Source organism: Lynx canadensis, chromosome C1, assembly GCF_007474595.2.
Source record: "Lynx canadensis isolate LIC74 chromosome C1, mLynCan4.pri.v2, whole genome shotgun sequence".
In the NCBI taxonomy this organism is placed as follows: domain Eukaryota; kingdom Metazoa; phylum Chordata; class Mammalia; order Carnivora; family Felidae; genus Lynx; species Lynx canadensis.
Window position 1 is genome coordinate 102,541,297 of NC_044310.1, and position 26,289 is coordinate 102,567,585.

At 40.4% G+C, this 26,289-nt stretch overlaps 1 protein-coding gene across 6 annotated transcripts in view; it reads left to right on the forward strand.

The window, feature by feature from the left end:
• The window catches only part of LOC115519998 (myomegalin-like), a 180,468-nt gene that overhangs the window by 101,278 nt on the left and 52,901 nt on the right, over positions 1 to 26,289 (forward strand). For 3 of the 6 annotated variants that reach the window (XM_030323934.2, XM_030323936.1, XM_030323937.1), the window contains 4 exons: positions 9,821 to 9,897; positions 12,473 to 12,596; positions 12,784 to 12,959; positions 17,081 to 17,198. In XM_030323934.2, the coding sequence (XP_030179794.1) occupies positions 9,821 to 9,897; positions 12,473 to 12,596; positions 12,784 to 12,959; positions 17,081 to 17,198 (495 nt within the window). Of the gene's footprint in view, positions 1 to 9,820; positions 9,898 to 12,472; positions 12,597 to 12,783; positions 12,964 to 17,080; positions 17,199 to 26,289 lie in introns of those variants that run through there. The other 3 variants (XM_030323939.1, XM_030323940.1, XM_030323935.2) reach the window with 2 other exon arrangements.

Sequence of the window (26,289 nt, forward strand, 5' to 3'; positions counted from 1 at the left end):
TTTGAGGCCCGCATCACATCAGGCTCTCTGCTGTCAGCACAGACCCTGCTTCAGATCCCCTGTTTCCCATCTCTCTCTCTGCTCCTCCCCCATTCACACTCTCGTCTCCCTCTCTCAAAAAATAACAATTAAAAAAATTTTAGGAAAATACTCAATACTTCACCCTGTTTTATAGATCTATGGCTTTGCCCCACTGGTTTCAGTGAGGTCCAGAAAAGAAATTTAACTCTGCATGCAGAAAAAAATATTTATGAACTACACTTTCCCTGGAAGGGGTATGATTCAAAAAGAGAAGCTTTTTTTTTTTAACGTTTTTTTTTTTTTTTTTGAGACAGAGAGAGACAGAGCAATGAACGGGGGAGGGGCGAGAGAGAGGGAGACACAGAATCGGAAGCAGGCTCCGGCTCTGAGCCAGCAAGCCCAGAGCCCGACCGCGGGACTCGAACACACGGGCCACGAGATCGTGACCTGAGCTGAAGTCGGACGCTTAACCAACTGAGGCCACCCAGGCGCCCAAAAAGAGAAGCTTTTAAATAAAACTCACCCACTGAGAGTTAGTTTTCACTTTGAATAATCACAGATTCTAAGAGGGTCTGCTCACAAGGTTTTGAGACTCTTCCTCCGGCTAATCTATTTCTTCTTGAATTCTTTTAGTTTATAGAATTGCTTTGAAGTGAGACCTGGCCATATTTACTTTTGTCTCAAAGACTCTTATATGGAAGAGCATTCTCCTCTCTGGCTTGTAACCTGCTGTCTTGCAAAGGTGCGATACCCATTTCCTTCACGTGCCAACCCCAGCTCACCTCTTACTACACTGAGACCTTCTAGAGGTCAAGAACTGCAATGGGAAGAACTTTGGTTCCAGCAACTTTTAATCTTCGGGATGTACTTTACTTGCTGATTTTATCAACAAATGTATGCTAGTGTGCAGTCCAGCTTCTTTCTTTCTTTCAGTGTCTGCTTTTACCCCAGCAGCAAACTGTGATAGATACAAAATAAGATATAATCTGTCCTCAAGGTGCTTGAAGATTAATTGAAACACCCACATGCTTGCATGAAGTTAAATACAGAAACAAAAATGTGAGGTAGGAGCTCAAGACTGGTGATAAACCGTTTATCCCCAAAACAGATAGTTGAGCTACTGAGAGCATAGTACTTTTCTAGACATCAAAATCGAGAGGGGGAGCTGGACATTTTAAATAACTCATCAGGGCAGAGTGAAGTGACTGCTATGCTGGAGACAGGCTTCAGATGACCATGCATCCCAATGTACAGGATAGTCCCAGTGTTGCCTGTTGTCCTGGTATAATTATGGTATAAATATAATATTTTCACCTTGAAAAGAGTCCCAGTATGGGTGTTAAATTATAGTCCTCTTAGTTATAAACAAGTGTAGTGGGAGTGAAGAGAAAGGAACTCTTTGTTCTGACTGGGGGGTTGGAGACAATCTCCTAGAGGAGGGAATGCTAGAGTCTAACAGTAGTGAAGAACAGGTTTACAAAGAGGGAAGAAGCCATCACAGGCTGAGAGCAGCTCTGGTAGAGACTTGATGACTCCCAAGGACACACACGGGAGTGATTTCTCAATCAGTAGAAGATCTTGGTTTAGAGGAGAGGAGAGTGGTACCACCAGAGGCTGGAAGGAGCCTTGGAGACTATCTTGCCATAGGCTACCATCACTCAGAGTTCTGGTTATCAGAAAAAATGGCTGCTGGAGGGGCGCCTGGGTGGCTCAGTCGGTTGAGTGTCCGACTTCAGCTCAGGTCATGATCTCGAGGTCTGTGAGTTCAAGCCCCGTGTCGGGCTCTGGGCTGATGGCTCAGAGCCTGGAGCCTACTTCTGATTCTGTGTCTCCCTCTCTCTCTGCCCCTCCCCCGTTCATGCTCTGTCTCTCTCTGTCTCAAAAAAAAAAAAAAAAAAGTTAAAAAAATTTTTTTTTTTTTTAAATGGCTGCTGGACAACCACTGATGGCATCCTGGTCCTGTGTTGGACCAAAAGGGTACAGTCCAAGCTGGGTGAGGTGAGTGGCAGAGAGGGAGGAAGAGAGTGAGTGAGGCAATATCGGGGTTGAAGAGACTGGAAATGGTAAGAGGTGAAGTGAGAGAACAGTGAATTAGTTTGAATTCGTCCAGTCTACCAGTTAAGGAAGGTGCGGATTCCTCTCCAATAGAGTCTTGTTTGTAATTTATTTCTACATTTCTTCCTTCCTCCCTATGACCCCATATCCATTTGTATTCTGAGACTCTCAAGTTTAAGAGGCACTTAGAGGGAGGTTTATTTTCTTTATCACTCAATCTTGGGAAATAGGGCACCAATGTTCTATATAAGTTTGGTGGCTAAAAGGAGCTACCATAGGGAGCCAAATGCTTTTTTGTTTTATTTTATTTTTTAACTTTTTTAATTTAATTTTTTTTATTGAAGTACAATTAACATTCATTGTTATATTAGTTTCAGGTGTATAACATTGATTCAGCAATTCTGTACATTAGTCAGTGCTCAGCATGGTAAGTGTAGTTAGCACCTGTCATTGAACAACATTATTACAATATTATTGACTGTATTCTCTATGCTGTACTTTTCATCTCTGTGACTTATTTTATAACCGGAAGTTAACCCCCTTGATCTATTTCACCTGTTTCAAATGTTCTTCGTTATTAGTGATCTTAGTAATGCCAGAAATCAAAAATCAAAAAACAAACAAACAAAATGAACATTTTACCTTTTCATGTTGAAAATGCCCCTTTTGACATTTTATTATAAAAATTTTTGAACATATACAAAGATAAAGAGAACCTCTTATGTACCTGTCCCATGTCCTGGGGACCCGTGTCCTGCCACCCAGCTTAAACAGGTACCAACAGTCTGCTGTCTCTGTCCTCCCCTCCTTACAGCAGCTCTGGGACATCCTAGAAATGTGTCTGGAACGACATTAGAATATACCTCGAACACATAAGGGCTTTGTTTTTAAACATAACGGCAACACCATTATTATTGTACACAAAAAGCTTAAAAGTAATTCCTTAATGTCATCTAATACTTGGTCCATGGTCAATTTTCCCTTTCAAATGTCCATTTTAAGAGCTTAATTTGTATCTCTGAGTCTCGGTATAGTGCACAGGAGTAGTATGTTTGGCCCTTTTGTGGGGAGGGCAGAGGAAGAAGAAGAGGCTGGAATCCTAAGCTGGATTCAGAATTCTTTCTCTTCTTTATGCCTCAGTTTTAGTAACCTTTTGTCTCCAATGGGCTAAGAATATACCTCTTAGAGAATGTTCTGTTTAGAGCAGAGAAAATCTTTTAAAGGTTTCAGATAAAAAGTGGGTTTTTTTGCACAAGTACACAGCATTATCCTGTCACCTTTTTATTCATCCAGCAAACATTGTCGTTCCACTTCTCCCTGGAGTGCATTTGTCCCTGGTTCATTTGCAGTGTGTTGGTTTGTGTATTCAATGTGTTTACTATGCATCCAAGTGCAAAGCCCTGGGAGGACTTCAGGTTCATCACAACTGCTAGTTTTGTGAGTCAGGCACTGTGCTGGTTACTTTACATAGGTTATTTCATTTATCCCTCACTACACCCCACAAGATAATTTTTCTCACCCCATTTTATCACTGAAGAAATTAGGTTCTAAGAGGCAAAGGAACTTACACAGAAAAGGTCACCCAGCTAATAAGTGGCAGAAAGGCATTTCTGCCTTTCTAGGTCTGCCTGCCCTGAAGCCCATGTCCCACCCTCACAAAGCTGAAAGGCAGAAGCTAACAAAGAGCACACCTGGCTAGTTCCAAGGCACCATCATTTTCTCTGTCCCTACGGCAGAGAAATAAGACGTGTAGATTTACAAAGCCTTTTACAGTGTGCAACAGTTAAAATACAAAGAGAATGATGTGAAAAACCAGAGGCATAAGAAATGACTTTTGGGGCCCCCGGGTGGCTCAGTCAGTTAAGCATCCAACACTTGATTTCGGCTCAGGTCATGATCCCAGGGTTGGGAGATTGAGTCCTGGGTGGGGCTCTGCACTGACAGTGTGGAGCCTGCTTGGGATCCTGTCTCTCCCTTTCTCTCTGTTCCTCTCCCTCACTCTCACACACACTCTCTCTTTCTCTCAAAATAAATAAATTTAAAAAAATAAAGAAATGACTTCTAATGGGGGGTAAAGTAAGGCTTTACAAGGGAGATGGCATTTAAGGATGAAGCTGAAAGAGGGACAGTGACAGGGCAATGAGAACACATAGGACATGCGCGAGAGATCCAGTCAGGCTGGTGGAGTGTGATAGGAGAAGATGAATTAGGTAGGTTAAGGTCAGATTTTGAGTGGATTCCGTTATCAGGCTCAGTAAAATTTAATTGCTGTGTCTTTACAAACCATTAAAAGTTTTTTTAGTAAAGGGAGTAAACTAATGAGAAATATGCTTTAGGAAAAATTTAAATGGTGGAGAGGCTGAGGTTGGGGAGACCAGTAATGAGACTATTTGCTCTGATCCCAATGAGAAGGAAGGAATACCTCACAGGGTGGTAACCATGGAAAAGGGAGAGATTACAAAGAGATTTTGAAATACCCAGTGCTAATCTTTGTTAGAGAAGCTTGGAGATCGTGTAGTTTTGCTTTGTAATTTAGATATAGTAATGATGTTTCTATATGCTAGATACTGTTCTAAGTGCATGTGCAATAAGCTATTTGCAATGGTTATCCTTTAATTATAACTATTATAAATTCCTAGGACTTTTTGAAACATTTTTATAACAATTTAATAGAGATAAAATTCACATACCATTACAACTCACCTATTTAAAGTGTATACAATTCAATTACACATCAATGTTTCTATACTATTCAGAGTTGTGCAAATATCATAGCAATCAATTTTAGAATATTTTCATCACTCAAGAAAAAACTGCAACTCATTAACCATCACTCCCCAATGCCCCTGTCTCCCCTTTCCCCTTCCTCCCTTCCCCCCAGTCTACCACCCTCCACCAGTCTTCTTTATTTCTCTGTGGTTTTGCCTTTTCTGGGCATTTCATATAAACAGAGTTATGTTCTTTGTGACTGACTTCTTTCACTTAGCATATTGTTTTCAAGGTTCATCCATGTTGCAGCATGCACCATTCCTTTTTATGGCTAAGTAACATTCTACTGTATGGGTATACCACATTTTGTTTATCTATTCATCAATTGATGGAAAAATTTTAATTATTCTAGAATTTTGTCCTATCAAATATTTATGTTTGAAATAAGTCAGCTACTGAGTGGCACTTGTACATTTGGATTATATAGCAGTTTCTATCTTACTGTCATATTTCCTCATCTACAATGACCTTCACCCTTCTATATGTTACTCACCCATGAAGTTTCCCTGGGTTAGGCCGTATCTGAACTTCCTCATCACTGGTCACCTTTAGTATCTTAGTATTTTTAGAAAATACCTTTATTTATTTGCTTATTTATTTTTATAAATTTCAGTTAGCCAATATACAGTACAATATTGGTTTTAGGAATGGAATTCAGTAATTTCAGCACTTACATACAACACTCAGTGATTTCTTTTTTTTTTTTTTTAATATTTATTTATTTTTGAGACACACAGAGTGCGAACGGGGTAGGGCAGAAAGAAAGAGAGACACAGAATCCAAAGCAGGCTCCAGGCTCTGAGCTGTCAGCACAGAGCCCGACATGGGACTCGAACTCATGAACCATGAGATCATGACCTGAGTCAAAGTCAGAGGCTCAGCCAACTGAGCCACTCAGGCACCCCATCAGTGCCTTCTTTAATAACCATCACCCATCTAGCCCATCTCCCACCCACCTCCCTAGCAAATACCTTTAGAATTTAAGTTAATTAAATTAATATTAAAAGCTCTTCTCTTCTCAACTGGATTGCAGGCATACTAAGTATAAGAAATACATGTTGAACATCTTCATTATTCCCCAAGAGAACTTTAAAGTCCATTTCCACACTAAGAGTGTGTTAAGTGTGGAGGAGAAGGGTCTACAGGAGTCAGGGTAGATCCATTAACACTGCCTGGCTGTCACCCCACTTTTTCAATTTAAACTTCTCCCTTCCCCACTTCTAAAAGTGACTTGTGGAATACTGGTGGGAGATAGTGTACAAACTATTAACCTAGTTAATATATTTGGTAATAATGCTACTACTCTAACTCTGAAAGGATTGATAACATTTTGCATTAAGATTTTTTTAAATTGGTCAGGCAAAAAACCATTTCTCATTTGTAAATAACATTTTAGAATTCACTCTGCTGTAGCTTCTATTGGGGCAAGAAGTTGAAAATCTTGTTTTTAGAAGGGATAGTCACTTTGGGGTTCTATGAGCAGTGGAACAATTTGTAGAGTTAAAATTAAAGCCTTGGAGAAGAGTCAGGTAACTGGTTACTGCTGGTTGCTTTTTACCCAGTTGTGTGTTGAACTTTGCAATAAACACCAGGGTGGAAATGACTTGAGAATCCTGTGTTTAACACTTGCTGTTAGGACTCTGGTCAAGTGATTTTTCCCGAAACAAAACAAGCTGCCTACACAGAGAAGTCTGATTAAACACTGTTAATCTATAAACTCATCATTAGCCCAATTCTCAAGCTGTAGGTAATATGGGTTTCATTATAATGAAAGTTTATTGTAGTTCTGTTTCTAATCATTTAATTTTAGCTTCATCACTGAAACTTTCCCTTGAATTAGATGGGGGAATACTCCTCTGGGGACATGTAAAAAAAAAAAAAAAAAAGAGGCTCTCTCTTCCACCCACCCCCCACCCCAGCCACCCCTTTCTTTCTTGAATACAAAAATTTCTTCAGTTATCTTGACAAAGAGCTGGCAAGATTTGGTGGTAAAATAAGCAGATGCAGTTAATTTGGGATCCACTCCAGCTGTACTTAGAATTTGACAATTTACATATGAATATTTACTAGTGGAGAATGGATAAATCTGATTTAGTACACAGGGATGTCTTCTGCAGAAAGATGTTACAGAAGAGGGGTTGGACCGTCGTAATGCTGGAAATTGGCCTGCACTTGCATTTCCACATGGTCGATTTTGTGACACCCATGAAAGTGCTTTGATCCACTGGAATCACTGATCATAAGATTTAGGACCTAATTTGGTGGAGATGAAACTATTTTAACAGTTCCTTATGAGCCTCATAAACTTCATTGTCGACTTGAGTAGACGTAATGCTGAAGCCTAAGGAAGGTAGTTCTGTTTTTTGTCTTTCCTCTTTATTCTTTTCTTCCTTTCCCTCCTTTCCTTTCTCTCTTCTACTTATCTCAGAAGGGTAATGCTCACGCGAAGACTGTTCAGATTGGGTGTGTATTTATGTGCAGGTGTCTGGGATATCCTACCTTTGGTGTAATAGTTTTCTTTCCTTTCCATGACATAATATTAGTTCAACATGTGGTTGGTTGAGAACTTCAGCTATCCTAGTCAGAGAGGGCAAATTTTGGTTTTTATGGTTAATAATAGCTAACATTTTCTGAATGCTTACTGCATGCCCTGTATTGCGCAGTGTACATTTTGTGCATTATTTCGCTTAATGTTCTTAACATCCTAATTAGTTGGGTGCCCTTATGATCTCCCCCACCCGCCCTTGATAGATGAGGAGGTTGAGGCTTTTAGAGAGGGCATGTGACTTGCCAAGCCCTCATCACCTTCAAAGCCTGTGCTCTTAACCACTATACTTACTGCCTAATACATTAGGCACATTCCCTAATTCTATAATTTACCACCTTCTACTAAATCAATCAAAACTTGGTCGTGCTTCCTGAACTGATCTGTGGCTGAAATGCTAGAGCAAAAATGGAGTGCTGGATTTGATTATTGTTTTTATCTTAGAGGAACTCTTGGAGTTTCAATTTCCTTATCTTTAAAATGAGGGGCCTGGAATCTTTGGCCAAATTAATTCAAGTATTGACTCCATTTTCTTATCTAGGATTTGGAAAAGATAGAGCCAACAGAATTTGCATCCTCCAGATTTTGTCTTTTTTCTTTTTCTTTTAATTCCAGTGTAGCTAACATTCCATTTTTTCCTTCCTTCAGATTTAAATACTTTTCTTGGTGGGGCTGAGGTCTCTTGACTGGCACTAGTTAGCTGGGGGACAAAGATAGTTGAGCAGCTGTGTGCAAGGCAGAGTTCTAGGTATTCTAAATGCATTATGTACCTCATCCCATTGAATCTGCACAAAGTCCCCTGTGGAATAGACATTATTATCTTCATCAAAAAAGAAAGCAATCGCAGTATACCTGTGGGAAAACTGAGGTGCATCTGATGAAGTCCATCACATAGTATTGATAAAATTCTCCCTGCTTAATACTATATATTCAGGGAAGGGACTAACTCATCTCTGTGTACTCTGCTCTAAGCCTTAATAAAATAAATCTCTGACTAGTATTTTTAGACCCCTCTTTAGGTTCCCCTACACACCTGCTCCTCTTTTACTGTTCCCTATTTTAGTTACTAGTGCGCATTATCACCCACGTGCTAGAAATCTCGGCATTGTCTCTGCTCCTTCCTGTCTCTCCCAAAGCAGGAAAGCCTCATGGATTCTGCCTTGGAAATGCCTTTTGAGTCTTTCTCCCTGTGCTTCTTTGGTGCCAGACAGTCCCTGTCTCTAATCTGAGCAGTTGCCTCCTGATTCATTCATCTTCTTTACATCTACTATAAACTCCTTCCTCAGGTAGACCCAATCATGGCAATATTTTGCCTAAAGCTCCCTGATGAGTTCTTGTTCTCTACTGACTACTGTTCAGTCTTCTTAGCATGGCTTTCACAAACTAGTTGCAAACTATTTTCTATACTCCTTTCCCACTCCTCATCAGACACCAGGCCACTGAAGCTGAACAATCCATGGACATTTCACCAAATCTCTGTTCATACTTTACCTCTCTTGGGATGTTTTTATTTCCTTTTTCTGCCTGTCAAGTCAAAATTTGTTGCTGTTTCACCTCAATAAAAATTAATTGTCCCCTTCATAGATTTACCATCAGATTCCCCTCTCAGCTTAAGCAAATGCAATTTATGGAAGTCCAATGTATCAATAAAGGCAGGGTATTGTTTTCAAAAATGTTCACAACATAATTTCTTTTTTTTTTAAGTTTATTTTTGAGAGAGACAGAATAAGTAGGGGAGGGGCAGAGAGAGAGAGAGAGAGAGAGAGAGAGAGGGAGAGAGAGAATCCCAAGCAGGCTCCATGCTGTCAGCACAGAGCCTGATGTGAGGCTTGAACTCACAAAACCATGAGATCGTGACCTGAGCCGAAACCAAGAGTTGGATGCTTAACCACTGAGCCACCCAGGCACCCCACAACATGATTTCTTTAAAAATTAAATCCCCAGTTATATTTAAATATAATTCTATATATAGCAATTTGACATTTTTTATATAATAAAAAAAATTATATTATTATTATTATTTTAAAGTAGACTCCACGCCCAACTTGGGGCTTGAACTCATGACCCTGAGGTTGCAAGTTGTGTGATCTACCAACTGAGCCAACCAGGTCCGCCAAGAAAAAATTATTTTAATATACATGCCGTTGTCCAGTGCTTTAGAGAAAAACAGGCTTGGGTGGTGTTCGTCATCCGGGGACAATAATGAATGGGTTGGGAGAACGGATGAGTAGCTCCAGGGAAATCTGAAGCTGTATAGTCCATTCTTGACTGGGATACTGATCTATCTGAATCTCCTTTATGTCAAGAGGCATGAAGAGAGCTGGGATAGAATGAGAAGCTGTGAACCAAGGCAGGACTCAAGTAGGAACCTGGTTCCAGGATAGAGGGTCTGTGGCAGTTAATGATGATTAATGCCTGTGTGCTTTTCAGAACATCGAGCTGAAGGTTGAAGTAGAGAGCCTGAAACGAGAACTCCAGGACAAGAAACAGCATCTAGATAAAACATGGTGAGTTGCGGTTTGAACCAATTGAGCTCTTGGTTCTTTTCAGAGTCTGGTTTATTAATCTGAAAACAGTAGATTTGAAATCAAATTCCTTCACCTTAACTCTGGCATTTGAATGCTGTGTCCAGTTGAGGAACTGAAACAATATGTTTTCTTTCCCTTCGGCTCTGTTACTCAATCTGACAGGCCTTGCATAGATTGGAAATTCACCAGGCCTAAGATTATAAACTTCCTTTTAAATAATCTGCTAGTACCATCAAGGGCTGACATAGATTTGGGGGGAATGGGACACTCTCACACACTGCTCGTGAAAGTTTGAATTGTGGCAACATATTTGGTATGTGGCACTGGCAATGAAGTGAAAAATACACGTTTCCTTTGACCAGATAATCTCTAGAAGGAATCTATCCCTCATAAATAAAAGCATGAGAATGAAAGAATAAATGTAGAAGTATTTTTACTGCATCATTATTTAGAAATGGCAAAAAAACCTAGAAACAGCTATCTATCAACAGGGCAATGGTTGAGGACATTTTGACATAACCATACTGTGGAATATTATGCAGTCATTTAAAAGAATGATTTAGTTCTGTATTCTTTTCTTGGTGGGAGTCCCTGATAGACTAAGCAAGGGGGAAAAGTACTGGGTGATGTTTATGGCATAAGGCCCTTTGTTAAAGGCAGTCTTTTCTGTGTCTACCTGTGTTGGCTTGATTATACACAGAAAAAAACTGGAGGGTTATATCCCAGACTCTTTAACATTACTTGTATCAAGGAAGTGAGATTAGAGTTTTTGATGGGGAGAGGTCTTGTTTTTTTTCTTTGTATACTTTTGTGTTCTTTATATACGTTTGTATTGTCAAAATGGTTACTTTTATAATTTATAGTTTTTATAATTAAAAAACCCTTAGTTTTAAATGACAAGTATTGTTAAAATTTCTATTCAAAATAATTTTTAGATTCCATCCTGGAATTAGTATACATTCAATCTGACCTGGCATTGTTTATCTTTACAGTACTTCTTGATATGTAGGATGACAGTCCAGCAAGATGAGAATACTCAAAACTAGACTCAATTATATACACGATGCTGGTATTACTAAAGACTTACTAAGGCATTAAGTAAGCTTAATAGACTTGGAAAACATACAATGATTGAGAAATAAATTTTTATATTTGTGTAATGGTTTTTAAAAATGTGTTATGTCAGTTCAACTTCTAATTAGGTGGCATTATCCCTATTTTTAGAAACAAGAAAACTAAGGTACGTTAAAGTCTTCTCAATTGAGTGGCAGAGCCCACATCTTCTGGCCTCAAGTTCAAGGCCCATGTGACTTTACAACAGCTGTCGCCTATTAAATCAGGCAGTCCTTGCTGAGTTACTCAGAAAATGTATAACTTCCATTCTCAAGATATCGTAGTTAACTGTTGTTTATTGCGTTTGTCACGGAATATGAAGTCAAGGTAAAAATTGATGATTCTTGAGGTCTGCATATTTACAGGTCTTGGGCTGTTTTCTTGAGTTGTGTCCCTTGTACAACCAAGACCCTCGACTTGCCCAAATCTGTATAATAAAATGGGAACTCAAGATAAATATAGCCTCTGGGGTGGTGCCGAGTAGTGTCCGTTATCAACCAAAGAATCCTATAATCCTTGGGAAAGTCCCCTTTGGTCTTCATAGACACAACCTTCTGAGCCAAATATTAAAGTACCCCTGGGCTTGGATGGAGCAGCTTTGATTTATCATGAACCTGTGAAGGCTCAATATTGTTCTCTGCCCTGAGAACAAGAAGACGGTCCATGGTTCTCAACAAATGGCTTAAAACAGGAATAAAACCAAACCGGAATTAAGATCATTCAGCACCTGATACTGCCTCCAAATTGTTAATCCTCAGACATCCAAGGACAGCTGTTGTTAGCTATAAATAAGCCGGTGACACCTTACCCCCTACATGCTAGCGCCTGGACATTCATTCCTGAGGACACCAGAGAAGCAAAACTGGGCCAGAACCCTGAGCTTCCACAGATTAAATGTCTGTTCTCTGCATGGGACCATGGGAAAACTAGATAGAACTCTGGATCGGCAGGCCAGATTTAGGATAGTATGTGGGTTAATGACTGTAAAGGAGGAGAGCATTTCTATGGCTGCCCAAATGGATATTCTGTCCCAGCGACCTAAATGGTAGGAACACTTTAAATTCAAACAGCAAGAACGGCAGAGAATTAGCAAAGCACTCTGAGAGAACAGTCTAAATGGAAGAGACCAAGGACAGATGAACACGGATGTTGAATTCTGAACCATTTGATGACTGACCACCTCCCAAATGAAAGATTCTCCTCTTGAAGCAATAGCAATAATGAAGCCTCTAGAAAGTCAAGTATATTCTGATTGACAAGCAACAAAAAATTAGAGTTCTGAAAGATTACCAGAAAAGTTGGAAAGAGCAATTCCACAAATAATTGCAGAGGGAAAAATGCTTCATTTCAGTGTGACTCTGAATTATCGAAACAACTTTTAACGGGTCCACTTGCTAAATTATATGACTAGCTCTGACTGGCTAATGCTCCTTGATTGTAGGGCTGATGTGGAGAATCTCAACAGCCATAATGAAGCTGAACTCCGGCGCCAGTTTGAGGAGAGACAGCAGGAGACAGAGCATGTTTACGAGCTCCTGGAGAATAAGATCCAGCTTCTACAGGAGGTGAGCAGGAGTTCCGAAAGTCCATGCGCACGGGGCCTCTTTCACCTCTTGCCCTACTGCTCTGCCTCCTGGCATTCACCTTTTCTGTCCCTACTTTCCTTCCCAACTCATCAAGTGTCCACAGTCTAGGGCTCCTAACTTAGGTGGGGCTTTGTAAAAGCCTCTCAGCTTTTCATTCTTTTTGCAGGAATCCAGGCTAGCAAAGGATGAAGCTGCGCGGATGGCAGCTCTGGTGGAAGCAGAGAAAGAGTGTAACCTGGAGCTCTCGGAGAAACTGAAGGGAGTCACCAAGGACAGGGAAGATGTACCAACTGACCGGGTCAATCCTGACCAATACACTGAGGCCCTGGCCGAGCGGGACAAGTAGGTGCCTTTGATACTCTATTTGTCACTTGTCATTTACCTGTTCTCAAGGTTATAGGAGAATATACCAGCTGCACCGCTCCCTTTTAAGGTCTTAGAGTAGACCTTCATGATTTCCAAGACTTTATTGCCTCCACAACCAAAGGTTTTCTTTTTAGGGTTGAGTCTTCAATGGTATCCATTAACAGGACTCATTTCTATACCTTGTTAGTAGGTATAAGTAGAACAGTAGTCAAATGGTGGCAAACAAGAGACATGGATTCACTTCTTCACCCTTATTGAGCACCTGCCAGACACTGGCCTCACCACTAAGGTTACAGAGATGAACGACCCAGGTCTTCTCATCAAGAAATGTGTTACATGATTTTCTCCCTTCCTTCCTTCCTTCCTTCCTTCCTTCCTTCCTTCCTTCCTTCCTTCCTTCCTTCCTTCATCTATCTATCTATCTATCTATCTATCTATCTATCTATCTATCTATCTATTTTGTTCTCAAGTTAACTAACATACATTGTAGTCTTGGCTTCAGGAGTACCACCCAGTGATTCATCACTTGCATATCACATGTTACATGATTTTAGTAAGTTTTCTGATAGAAGTAGCATGCGATACTCTGGAGACATAGAGGATTGTCATCTATTCCAGACTAAAAAGAGCAAGGTGCCATTGAAGGTTTCCTGGAGGAGACGAAATCTGAGCTGGGTCTTGAAGAATGAATAGGAGATCAAAGAAATAGATAGGAAGTGGGTGAGAAAGGGAAATATTCTGTGCAGATGGAGAAACTGTGCAAGCGAGACACAGGTAAGGGCATATATCAAGACCAGCAAATAGTTCTACATGATAGAGCAGAGGGTCTGGGAAAGACTAGTGAGAGGTAAGCTGGGAATAGGGTCAGATTGTGCTGGCTTCATATACCATAAGGAACTTAAATTTTCTCCTAAAGGTAATTGGGCAGTTGTTGAGGTCACCCATGCCTAGATTAGTACAGCAACTCCCTAATGATTTCTTTACCTCCAGTCCTGCCCCTTGCTATTTCATTGTGATATTAACATTCAGAGAAGTTTTGAAGTGGAAAATTCAACAATATCACACTGGCACATAATTTAGCCTCTTAGATGCATGATACTATGGTGGCATAAAAAGCCTTTAGTAGTTTTTAACTGAGTAGGTGAAAAACCCACAATGACTAATGTGATCTTTTTGAGACACAAATCTGATCATGTCATTGCAGAGCCATTTAAAATGGTTTCCGACACCAGGGAGCATCTGGGTGGCTCAGTCAGTTAAGGGTCTGACACTTGATTTTGGCTCAAGTCATGATCTCACAATTCGTGGGAGGGAGCCCTAAGTCGGGCTCCATGCTGACAGGTCGCTCTCTCTCTCTCGCTCTAAATAAAGAAATAAGCTTTTAAAAATGATAATAAAACAAAATAAAATGTTCTTCCAACACCTGCAGGAGAAAAGATCCATTCTCCTTATCATGGCCATCAAAGCCTTCTATGATATGAGCTCTGATTTCTCCCAGAATCATGCCCCACCATGACCCCTTCACACTTTGCTGATGCAAGACTATTAATAATAATGACTAATGTTTGTTGCACTCTTACTATACAACTGAGCTGAGTACTATAATGCTGTTTAATTCTCCCAACAACTCCATGAGGTAGGGATTACTACACTTTATAAATGAAGACACCTGGCATTTACAGAGTTGTGTCACATGGTGTCACATGGTTGCAGGCATTGCTTGACTCTAAACCCTGAATCCACCCATTGCCTTCAGAAGCAAACAATACAATGTCAGGTCTCCAGAATTTTGCTCATGCTCTTCCTTCTGTGGGAAACCCTTGCCATCTTTTTCCTTCCTGGTGAATTCCTGTTCATTCTTCAAAACTCACTAAGGTATCAGTTGTCACTTCTGTGAGTGCTTTTGTGACAACAGAATTAAGTCTCTGTATCGTTGCCTTGTTTTACATACATATCCTTTTTTGTACAGTTCCCAGTGTGGTGGTATATTTGCTTTCAGATCTTTCCTGCTAGATTCTCTGAGACCCATGTCTCATGTCCATAGCCCAATAAACACTTGTTAAACAAAACATATGCACATGTGACCAATAAATTAGGGAGTTTATATCAGATGTCCTTACCAACTTTGTAAAGTAGAATAGATCATCTATAGAGACCAAGGGTCAAACGGTTAAGTAAGGCTGGAGGCTTGAGGAAAAAAAAGCAATGTTCTATGGGGAATTGATATGGAATCCACATTCATCATCATAATTACTATTACAGCTTGCATTTACATGATGTTTTTAAGTTTTTAAAGTTCTTTCTCTGGCCACCTGGGTGGCTCAGTCGGTTGAGCATGACTCTTGATTTTTGGCTCAGGTCGTGATCCCAGGGTCATGGGATTGAGCCCTGCATCAGACTCCGTGTGGAACGTGCTTAAGATTCTCTTTCCCTCTGGGGCGCCTGGGTGGCTCAGTTGGTTGAGTGGCCGACTTTGGCTCAGGTCATGATCTCATGGTCCAGGAGTTCAAACCCCGCATAGGGCTCTGTGCTGACAGCTCGGAGCCTGGAGCCTGCTTTGGAGTCTGTCTCCCTTCTCTCTCTCTGCTCCTCCCCTGCTTGTGCTCGATCTCTCTCTGTCTCTCAAAAATAAATAAATGTTTGAAAAAAAAAAGATTCTCTTTCCCTCTGCCCCACCCCCAAAAGTTCTTTCTCATCCACAAATTTTAGCCAATCCTCATTCTTAATTAATTTATAATTTATAATTAAAGTTTAAAATTTATAAGTTAATTCACAATTTGTCTATGAGCTTCCTACTTGACTTTCTGGTATCCCTCACCTTTCTACCAACTATTTGCCTCCCAAGGTACTATCACTGTCTTTTCCACCTACACAGGGATAATGATGACAATTGGAAACATTTCATTTAGTAGCCGCATGTTTTCCAAGGACAGGTATGTCTGGTACTCTAAGACTTAAGAGAAACAGCAAGATCTACCTTGCACAGGGCAGATGAGGAATAGCTGTTGACTTGAACCTGTGGTTTGTATACTTCAGCACAGCACACACAGTCTGATAACTTAAATCCTAGTCTGAATTTCCTGCCTCTTCTCTAGCCTTCGCCTCTTCCCCCGACACCAACCTTTGTTCCAGTGACTCTTCCCCTAAAGTATCTTGTATCTTTTTAAAAGAAAATTTTTTTAATGTTTTATTTATTTTTGACAGAGAAAGAAAGAGAGAGAGAGAGACAGAGCAAGAATGGGGGAGGGGCAGAGAGAGTGGGAGACACAGAATCCGATGCAGGCTCCAGGCTCCGAGCTGTCAGTACAGAGCCCGACGCGGGGCTCGAACTCACAGACCACGGGATCATGACCTAAGCTGAAGTTGGATGCCCAACCGACTGACCCACCCAAGCACCCCATAAAGTATCTTGTATATTTATGCCTTCATTCCTTTATTCAAGCTCCTCCCTGTACACCTGGAAAACAGTCCAGTTTTCCAACTCTCTTCCCCCAGACTCAGCCAAGTTCAACAACTCACTTTATCTTTCTTCCTACAGCTCCATGACAGCACTCAAAGTACTATAGAATAGATACCTCTGTTTTGGTACCTCTTCTTACATCTCATTATTGTTATTTGTTTATGTGGCTGCGTCTCCCCACTCCCCAAACCCCTGACACACACACACACCAAAAGATTTTAAGTTTCTATAGAGCAGAGATTGTGGATTTTCCAACTTTATATCCCAGGTATTTGGTAGAGTGTATTGAGTTTACATAATGGTTATCCAGGAATTGTTTCTTGAGTGGAACAATAACCACCAGAAACACAACTTCTGGCCCCTTATTCCAAGAGTCACACACCTATGGTCTATAGATCCATGGGTCAGCTTCAGGAGGTCCATGAACCTGGTGAAGTGTAAGCAGAACGTCATTTATGTATGCATGAAGGGACTGGGGCAGAGAATACATGGCTTTCTGAAGAAAAATATCCAAGTTCAATGACCCAAAAAGGTAGAAACCTACTGGACTGGATCATGCTGTCTTTGGAGTGGGCTGAAAAGTAAAGGCAATAATAGCACCATGACCATTGTTGTTCTTACATTTTCTTTGCTCCAGAAGAATTGAAGAACTGAGTCAGAGCCTGGCTGCCCAGGAGAAGCTTGTAGAACAGCTCTCTCAGGAGAAACAACAACTGCTACATCTGTTGGAGGAGCCAACTAGCATGGAAGTACAGGTGAGGTGTGGGCAGAGCTTCCTGAGGTATTTGCTTCTGTATTAGTTATCTACGGTCGTGGAACAAATTCCTACAAATTTAGTGAGTTAACACAGCATGCATTCATTGTCCCACCCTTTCTGTGGGTCAGCTGGGTTCTCTGCCCAGGGTCTCACAAGTCTGAAATCAAGGTGGTAGCCAGGCTGCTTTCTCATCTGGAGGTTCACTTAGGGAAGGGTCTGCTTCTGGGTTCCCTCAGGTTGTTGGAAGAATCTATTGCTGGGTGGCTGTAGAAGTTATGGCAGCCTGCTACTTCACAGGCAGCAGTGGGGAGAAATAGAGGGTCTATTGCTTCTCCTACCTCTATGAATTCTTTCAAGAGGCTCACCTGAGTAGGTCAGGCCCACAGTTTCATCCCTTTTGGTTAACTGAAAATAAACTGAGTAGGAACCTTAATTAACTGTATGTGCAATATACATTCACTTTTGCCATAAAACATAGCGTAACTATGTGGTGACAGTCCATCATCTTTGCCATGTTCTATTCCTTAGAAACAAGTTGCGGATGTCACTGGCACTCAAGAGGTAGGGATCACACAAAGCTCTGGATAACCGGGTGGGAATCATCAGGGCCATTAGAATTTTGCCCACCACTGAGTGGTTTCTAACTATATATATAGAATATATAATGTAGGGGTTTTTTTTCTCAGTTAATTTTGTTTTTATTTATTAGTCATTTAAATTCTAGTATAGTTAACAGTGTTACATTAGTTTCAGGTGTGCATAATGTGGTTTTAATATTGAAGAACTCTTACAATGATAAAAGTAATTGTATTCGTCTATATTGTTGCTCTTGAAGGTTACCTCAGAGGGAACTCCCCTCTTCCGTTCAACTTTTAATTTTCTAAAAAAGATATTTCCTAAAAGAACCCTAGAATATATCTGTGCCCGAGTAGCGTAAGCAATTACCAGATATTCTTATAAGTCTTAGGCCAGTAATAAAGCAGACTGTAAGGTTTAATTTATGCTTCACAGATACCAAGGTTGGAGTCAAGATAAAAATAACAGTGATAAGAAGTAGTTTAAAGTAGTTCCCAACCTTTCCTGTGTCATGGCACAAATAGAAAATGTTAATATTTGTCAGGTGCAGTGGTAAATGGATGGAGCTTCTTACTTGGAGGTGGTCAGTCTAGGTGCATAGGCCATGAGAGCAGAAGAAATCCCTATCTTGGCTATACTTATAAACTTCTTGGACTGTGTGGCTCCATTTTGGTTAGAAAGCTCTGGTTAACAAATTCAGGAGATGATGTACATACATGTAATTTGGCAGACAGGAGGGGGAAAATAAAGTCTGTAGGCTTCTCACAAGATACATATTGAAACATGTGAAAAGTTTCTGAAAGGACTTTTTTTTTAATTCAAGTATAATCAGCATACAGTGTTATATTAGTTTCAGGTGTACAATATAATGATTCAGCAATTCTATACATTTCTCAGTGCTCGTCAAATAAGTGTGTTTCTGATCCCCTTTATCTGTTTCACCGCCCCCCCCCCCCGGCCTCCCCACTGGCAACCACCAGTTTGTTCTCTGTATTTAAGAGCATGTTTCTTTGTCTCTTTTTAGAAAGATTATTTTATAGACAAAGACTATATTCAAAGTTGTCAGTTCCTGTTACTGCTCCCCAGGAGGACCACAACAGAATGTCTGTGGTTCAGGGAAAACAGGTCCAAACAAGAATTATATCTCACTTTAATCTCTGAGACAAAAAGAAGTATTTTTTCTTAATTTTTTTAAGTTTATTTATTTATTTGAGAGAGAGAGTGGGCAGGGGAGGGGCAGAGAAAGAGGGAGAGAGAGAATCCCAAGCAGGCTCTGTGCTGACAGTACAGAGCCCAGTACAGGGCTCAAACCCACAAACTGTGAGACCATGACCTGAGCTGAAACCAAGAGTCAGATGCTTAACTGACTGAGCCACCCAGGCGCCCCTAGACAAAAAGAAATATTGAAGTGCTTTCTATAACATCTTGGGACCATTTAGTCACATTCAAGTGGCTCAGATTGTTATAATATAAAACCTAGAAATGAATTCACAGGATTTCTTAAATACATATTCCAAGTGTAATTTAAAGTGTTTGTCAATGAATATTCAACAACTTTTCAGTAGTAATAACTTCAGCACATGTTGTAGCATATTCTATATGCCAGGTGCTGCTCTAAATACCTTATATATTAACTCAAATTAACTTGAGCCTCAAAATAATCCTGTGAAGTATACTAACATGAGACATAAAAAGAATAATTTATAATAAAATAATGTTGATTTTAATATATAAATTCATGAGCACAATTATATTAGAAGACATAAAGAAATAGTCAGGTGCTTGTATCTGTATGACAAATCACTGTGAATGTTCCAGCCTCAAAGGTAGCCTAGGACAGTCATGTTATGTTGTGCCACTTAAAAATGGCAAGTGGTGATGCCATTAGTAAAGGGGGTGACAATGCCAAGTGAAAAACTCTTGGTAAATTTCCAAACAAAACAAAACCAAACTTTTCTTAATTTTCTTTTTTTTTTTTTTAAATATTTTTTAATGTTTATTTATTTTTGAGATAGAGACAGAGTGTGAATGGGGCGGGGGGGGTGGTGCAGAGGGAGAGGGAGACACAGAATCTGAAACAGGCTCCAGGCTCTAAGCTGTCAGCACAGAGTCCAACACAGGGCTCGAACTCATGAACCGTAAGATCATGACCTGAGCCGCAATCAGATGCTTAACCGACTGAGCCACCCAGGCGCCCCTTCTTAATTTTGATAGAGCAGTTGAATTCATGGAAAATTCATTGTATAATAACATTGTGTTTATATATACAGTAGAGCTCAGTTCTAGGTTCAGGGGATTATATGACATTGTATTACCTCACCAGTGCCCCATGGAACATTTAGATCATTCTGTAATGAAAGCACAAAACAAAACTTCATATTTTAATCCTATGGAGTTACTAATAATGCTAATACTATTCCTGCTACAATCATAATAATAACATGTTAGTATTGGAAAACAACATAACTTTACTGCAAATGAAAATATTTTTTAAAATGCTTATTTATTTTGAGAGGGAGAGCATGAGCGGGGGAGGGGCAGAGAGAATCCCAAGCAGGCTCTGCACTGTCAGCCCAGAGCCCCATGTGGGGCTCGAACCCACAAACTGTGAAATTATGACCTGAGCTGGAATCAAGAGTCAGATGTGCAACCGACTGAGCCACCCAGGTGCCCCACAAGTGAAAATATTTTTTAAAAATAGTCATGTTCAGGGGTGCCTGGGTGGCTCAGCCGGTTAAGCAGCCGACTTCGCCTCAGTAATGATCTAACAGTCTGTGAGGTTGAGCCCCACGTCAGACTCTGTGCTGACAGCTCAGAGCCTGGAGCCTGCTTCAGATTCTGTATCTCCCTCTCTGTGACCCTCCCCCGTTCGTGCTCTGTCTCTCTCTGTCTCAAAAATAAATAAACATTAAAAAAAATAAAAAATAAAAATAGTCATGTTCATCAGAGACCATGGAAATAATGCCACTGGTCCACTAGTATAATGATAAGGCATCCAGAGACCCAGCTTTTATGGAGTGTCCGTGAAGCAGTGTGATGCTGCTACCCAGTGAAGAGGAGAGGAATGGGAAAGAGGAAGGACCCATTCTGAGTCCTGCTCCTGCTCCAAGCACTGTGTGGAGGACTGAACATGCAGCTTTTTCCCAACTCTCACTACAACCTGTGAAATAAGTTAGATAAGGGTCGCTTGGCTATCAGGGGAACCAATGTTTAGATTAAGTGACTCGACCCAAGTTTTAAAGGCAGTAAGTGGTGAGGTCAGAATTTGAATGTAGATTTATGTGGCTTCACACCCATATTCACCACTCTGAAGAGGTTGTATCCCAAATGTACACATGTGTGCCATGAATCAAAAAAGATCTACAGACAAAATTCAAAACCGGCTCTCAAAAGATCAGTGAACCAAAATTTCCAGAATTTTTCGGTGACCAAAAGTGAAACTACCCATGAAACAATAATTCCTCATTCAGCCCTCCCCCAGTTCCTGATAACCTCTATTATACTCTCTGCCTTCATGAATTTGCTTGTTTTATGCATTTCATATAAACTGGAATCAGATAGGTGGAGGGATGGATGCATAGGTGGGTAGATAGATAGATGGGTGTCATTCAGAATTTGGCACAGTGCTTTGTCCTTCCCATTGCAAACTATGTAGCACCCCTTACCCCACTCATCATAGTGATGACAATAAAAACAAGCACCCCATGAATTTGCAAAATGCACTTCAGGAGATGGTATAACTATACCTCAGTAAGAACCGCTGGTCTTGGGGGCTTAGCTTCCAAAGGGTTTATAGTCCAATAAAACATTGGCATATGAACGAAGAATTAAAATAGAGGATGATAAATGAAGAGAAAGAAATATATGCACAGTGCTAAAGGAACCCACAGATGACCGGGATTAACTCTACCTTTAAAAGTCAAAGAAAGCCTTACCTGGAAGTTTCCCTTGATCTGGGCCTCAAAGGCTGAGTGCACCAAGCAGAAAACAAGAGAAGTGCATTTTAGGCAGGAATAGTATACACAGTAATGTGGAACATAGTTAAGAAATTGGGAATAATTGGTATTATCAAATACATGCTAAGCGTTAGGGGCACCTGGGTGGCTCAGTCAGTTAAGCATCCAACTTCCGCTCAGGTCATGATCTCACAGTTTGTGGGTTCGAGCCCCGCGTCAGGCCCTGTGTTGACAGCTTGGAGCCTGGAGCCTGCTTCAGATTCTCCCTCTCTCTCTGCCCCTCCCCCGCTCGTGCTCTGTCTCTGTCTCTCTCAAAATATAAATAAACATTAAAAAAATTTTTACAAAAAATACGTGCTAAGCGTTAGAGAATAATGAAACACATAACTGGAACATCCCATAAGTGTCAAGCTAAGGACTTCATGTTATAGGTAACAGAGAATTAAGAAAAAAGACAAAAAGTTAAGCAAGGGGAATGAAAGCATATGATTTGCATTTTAGAAAGCCAATCCTGGCGGCTGTTTAGACTGAAGATAGAGGGAGCAGATAATTGATGTCAACCCATGATTTGACAGAGCTGTTAACTGCGTCATCTAGTCCATTCTCAAATTAGATAGGGGCAAGGAACATTATAAAACCAGTTATAAAGTACTTTGTCTCCCCCCTCTGTCTGCAGTAATGTGTGGCAGCTCTTGCTGTCGGTGACACCTGTGGCCTCTGCTGTGGGTGTCATCCTCGTCTGCGTGCAGTAACAGCCTCTTAGTGCCGCTGTATTACCCTCAACCCTTTGTCTTCCATGCCACCTCTCACCACAGGAGCCACAACCCCACAAAATGGAAGGCACAAGTTCATTTCCTAAGCTCTGGGCCTGCTCCACAGAGGCCAAAGATTTCCCTCATCTCTAGCAAAGCCGTCCCTAGAGTTCTGGCCACTGACTCACTGCCTCCACCCCCACCTCCGCCCCTCCCCGACCCTTCACAACTGAGAATACTGCAGCTGGGCTTTCGAAGAAGGAGAGCTCACAGATCTTACACGTCTAGGTTTGAGTTGTCCAAGCGAAAACCTTCCTCTTACCCCATTTCTCATAGATCAGTACTTCTCATGTGATCTCAGTATGAAAGTCTGGACTGGGTATAATCTCTGAGAACGAGCCTTCCTTCCCTCGATCAAGACAGAAGTTTTGATAAAGATTATTTGATTTAGTTGATTTTACTATCCCTCAGCTGCTTTCCTTTTCCATCCCACCAAAACATCATACAGCATCCATTTTAGAGGTACTTACACACAATACTTAAGAACTTCTCTTAATGTTTATTTATTTTTGAGAGAGAGATTGACAGAGTGTGGGCAGGGGAGGGGCAGAGAGAGAGAGGGAGACACAGAACCCAAAGCAGGCTCCAGGCTCTGAGCTGTCAGCACAGAGCCCGACGTGGTGCTTGAACCCACAAACCACAAGATCATGACCTGAGCTGAAGTTGGATGCTCAACCAACTGAGCCACCTAGGGAACTTCTATCATGTAATTAACTCCATGGAACAACAACAGAAAAAGCCATAAACTTGACATGCCACTGATGGACATCACTCTGTGTTTGCTTCCAAACCTCCGTGTCCATTCAGATCAAGAGCATGTTGTTGTGATCAGAGTACTCAGGAGCTTGTGGCCGCCATGCTGAAGCAACTGGTCCACATCTTTTTCAGTAAAAAGAAAACCTAATAAAGTGAAGTTTACAAAGTATTTCTCTTCCTCCATGTTTTCACAAAGCTGCAAATAAAGACCTACACTCTGGAAAGCTGACAGTGCTTCCAGTTATTGACATTTTTCCCTTCTACTAGAAGCTTCATTTTAAAGAACGTTTTATTTTTTATTAAAAAGCATTTTTTAAATTTATTTATTTTTGAGAGAGAGACCAAGAGACAGAGTGAGAGCGGGGGAGGGGCAGAGAGAGAGGAAGACACAGCATCCTAAGCATCTCCAGACTCTGACCTGTCAGCACAGAGCCCGATGTGGGACTCAAACTCACAAACTACAAGATCATGACCTGAGCCAAAGTGGATGCTTAACTGACTGAGCTAACCAGGTGCCCCTAAAGAACCTTTTAAATGAAACTGGATGTGGAAGGTGTAAAAGCAAGGGGAAATGATGTACTTGCAAAGGAAAATCTGGAAGAATTCTTGTTTTATTTCATTTTTCTATTCTGCAGTTTTTCCCCAGTATAATATAAACAATATTTATCAATGTGTAATTTCACTGTTGTTGCCCTAGAAAGTGAAACAGGACAACAGAATCAGGGTGAGGCATCCATTAAGCAATCAGGACCTTCCCACTTACAGAAATCAGCAGACACTCAAGCCATTGCATTTATGCCTTGTTTGGAACCTAATGTAAATAGCACTGCATGCAGTGAGGCGTATTTCTTAAAATAGCAAACATTCCAGCGTTACCATGGAGAGATCTGACGTGGAGGTTAAGGCAAGAACACACTCTAAATGCTCAAGGCAGACGCTGAAAACCTTGCAGGGATTAGTAGCTCAGGCAGCTCCAGCCAACTTCATATAAGGAGATCTTTCTTAAAGAAGCTTTTCCGTATTCTCTTCTTAAGCTGATGAATGTTGAAGGTGGAGGTTCATTTATAAATCCTCATTCAACATCACTGTCTCCCAGACATAACCTTCATTGGTAACATATCTCAAAAACAGGCCTTACCATCTAAGGCAACTATAGTCCTGACCCTTTAGAGCAGCAAAGGAGGTAGAAAAATAAGGGATTTCATTACAGCTTCATCAGAAATATTTACTGAGCACTTACGATGCACAAAGTACTATAACGTGAAGGAAGAAGAACGCAAAGATGCATAAGGTTTAGCCTCTGCCTTCTAGAAATTATAGTCGAATTGGAAGGTAAGAAAGCCACTAATGGCAACAAAATACAAAGCAGTAGAGAAAGAAAAAAACATTATGGACTGGGGTAGGCAGTGAAGAATCTGATCTGTAAGAAACGATTTTAATAAGAGATGAAAAGGAAAGGCATTTGTTTATTGATTTAGTCATTCACTGATTATTTACTGATACCTAGAACATACCATTCAAAATACCTCAAAAGAAGCTATGAAACAGATCAAGGAAACCAGGAGCTGCTTTTGAGAAAAGGTAAACAAAATTGATAAACATTTAGCCAGATTCATCCAAAATAAAAAAGAGAGAGCAAGAATGGGAGGAGGGAGAGGAGGAGAGAGGCAAAGGACTCAAAAAAATAAAATCAAGAAAGAAGAAGGAAAGTAACAACTGATAAATACAAAGGATTATTTTGAATATTATGAAATATTTACACCAACAAATTGGACAACGTCGAAGAAATGGATAAATTCCTAGAAACATATAACCTTCCAAAACTCAAGCAGGAAGAAATAGAAAATTTGAACAGATCAATTACTAGCAAGTAAATTGAATCAGCAAAAAAAAAAAAAAAAAAAAAAGAACACCTCCCAATAAACAAAAATCCAGGACCAGGTGATGTCACAGATGAATTCTACCAAGCATTTAAGGAAGAGTTAATTCTAGTCTCAAACTATCCCAAAAAATACAAAAGGAAGGAATGCCTCCATTCATTCTGTGAGGCCAGCATTACCCTGATAACAAAAACCAGATAAAGACACTACAAAAAAAAAGAAACTACAGGCCATTATCTCTGATGAACATAGATGCAAAATTCCTCAAGAAAATATTAGCAAACTGAATCAAACAATGCATTTAAAAAAAAAAAAACATTCACAGGGTGCCCAGGTGGTTCAGTCAGTTGGGCATCCAACTCAGGCTCAGGTCATGATCTTGTAGTTTGTGGACTTGGGCCCCATGTCAAGCTCTGTGCTGACAGTTCAGAACCTGGAGCCTGCTTCAGATTCTGTATCTCCCCTTCCCTCCACCTCTCCCCGACTTGCACATGTGTGCGTGCGCTCTCTCTCAAAAATACATAAACATTTAACAAAATAATAAAATCATTCACCACTGCCAAATGGGGTTATTCCAGGATGCAAGAGTGGTTTTAATATTTGCAAATCAATGTGATACATCACATTAACAAGAAAAAGGATTACAAACCATATGATCATCTTAATAGATGCAGAAAAAGCATTTGACAAAGTACATCCATTCATGATAAAGACTCTCAACAAAGTAAGTTTAGAAGGAACATACCCCAACATAGTAAAGGCCACATATGAAAATCCCACAGCTAACATCATACTCAATGGTGAAAAACAGAGAGATTTTCCTCTAAGATCAAGAACAAGACACAGATGTCCACTCTCACCACTTCTATTCAATGTAGTATTGGAAGTCCTAGCTACAAAACAGTCCTATTTATAATTGTACCAAAAAGAATTAAATACCAAGAAATAAAATTTTATGATGATGAAGGAAATTGAAGATGACACAAATGGAAAGATATTCTATGCTCATGAATTGGAAGAACCAATATTGTTAAAATTTCCATAGTATCCATTGCATTGTATTAATGCAACAACATTTTTCACAGAACTAGAACAAGTAATTTTAAAAT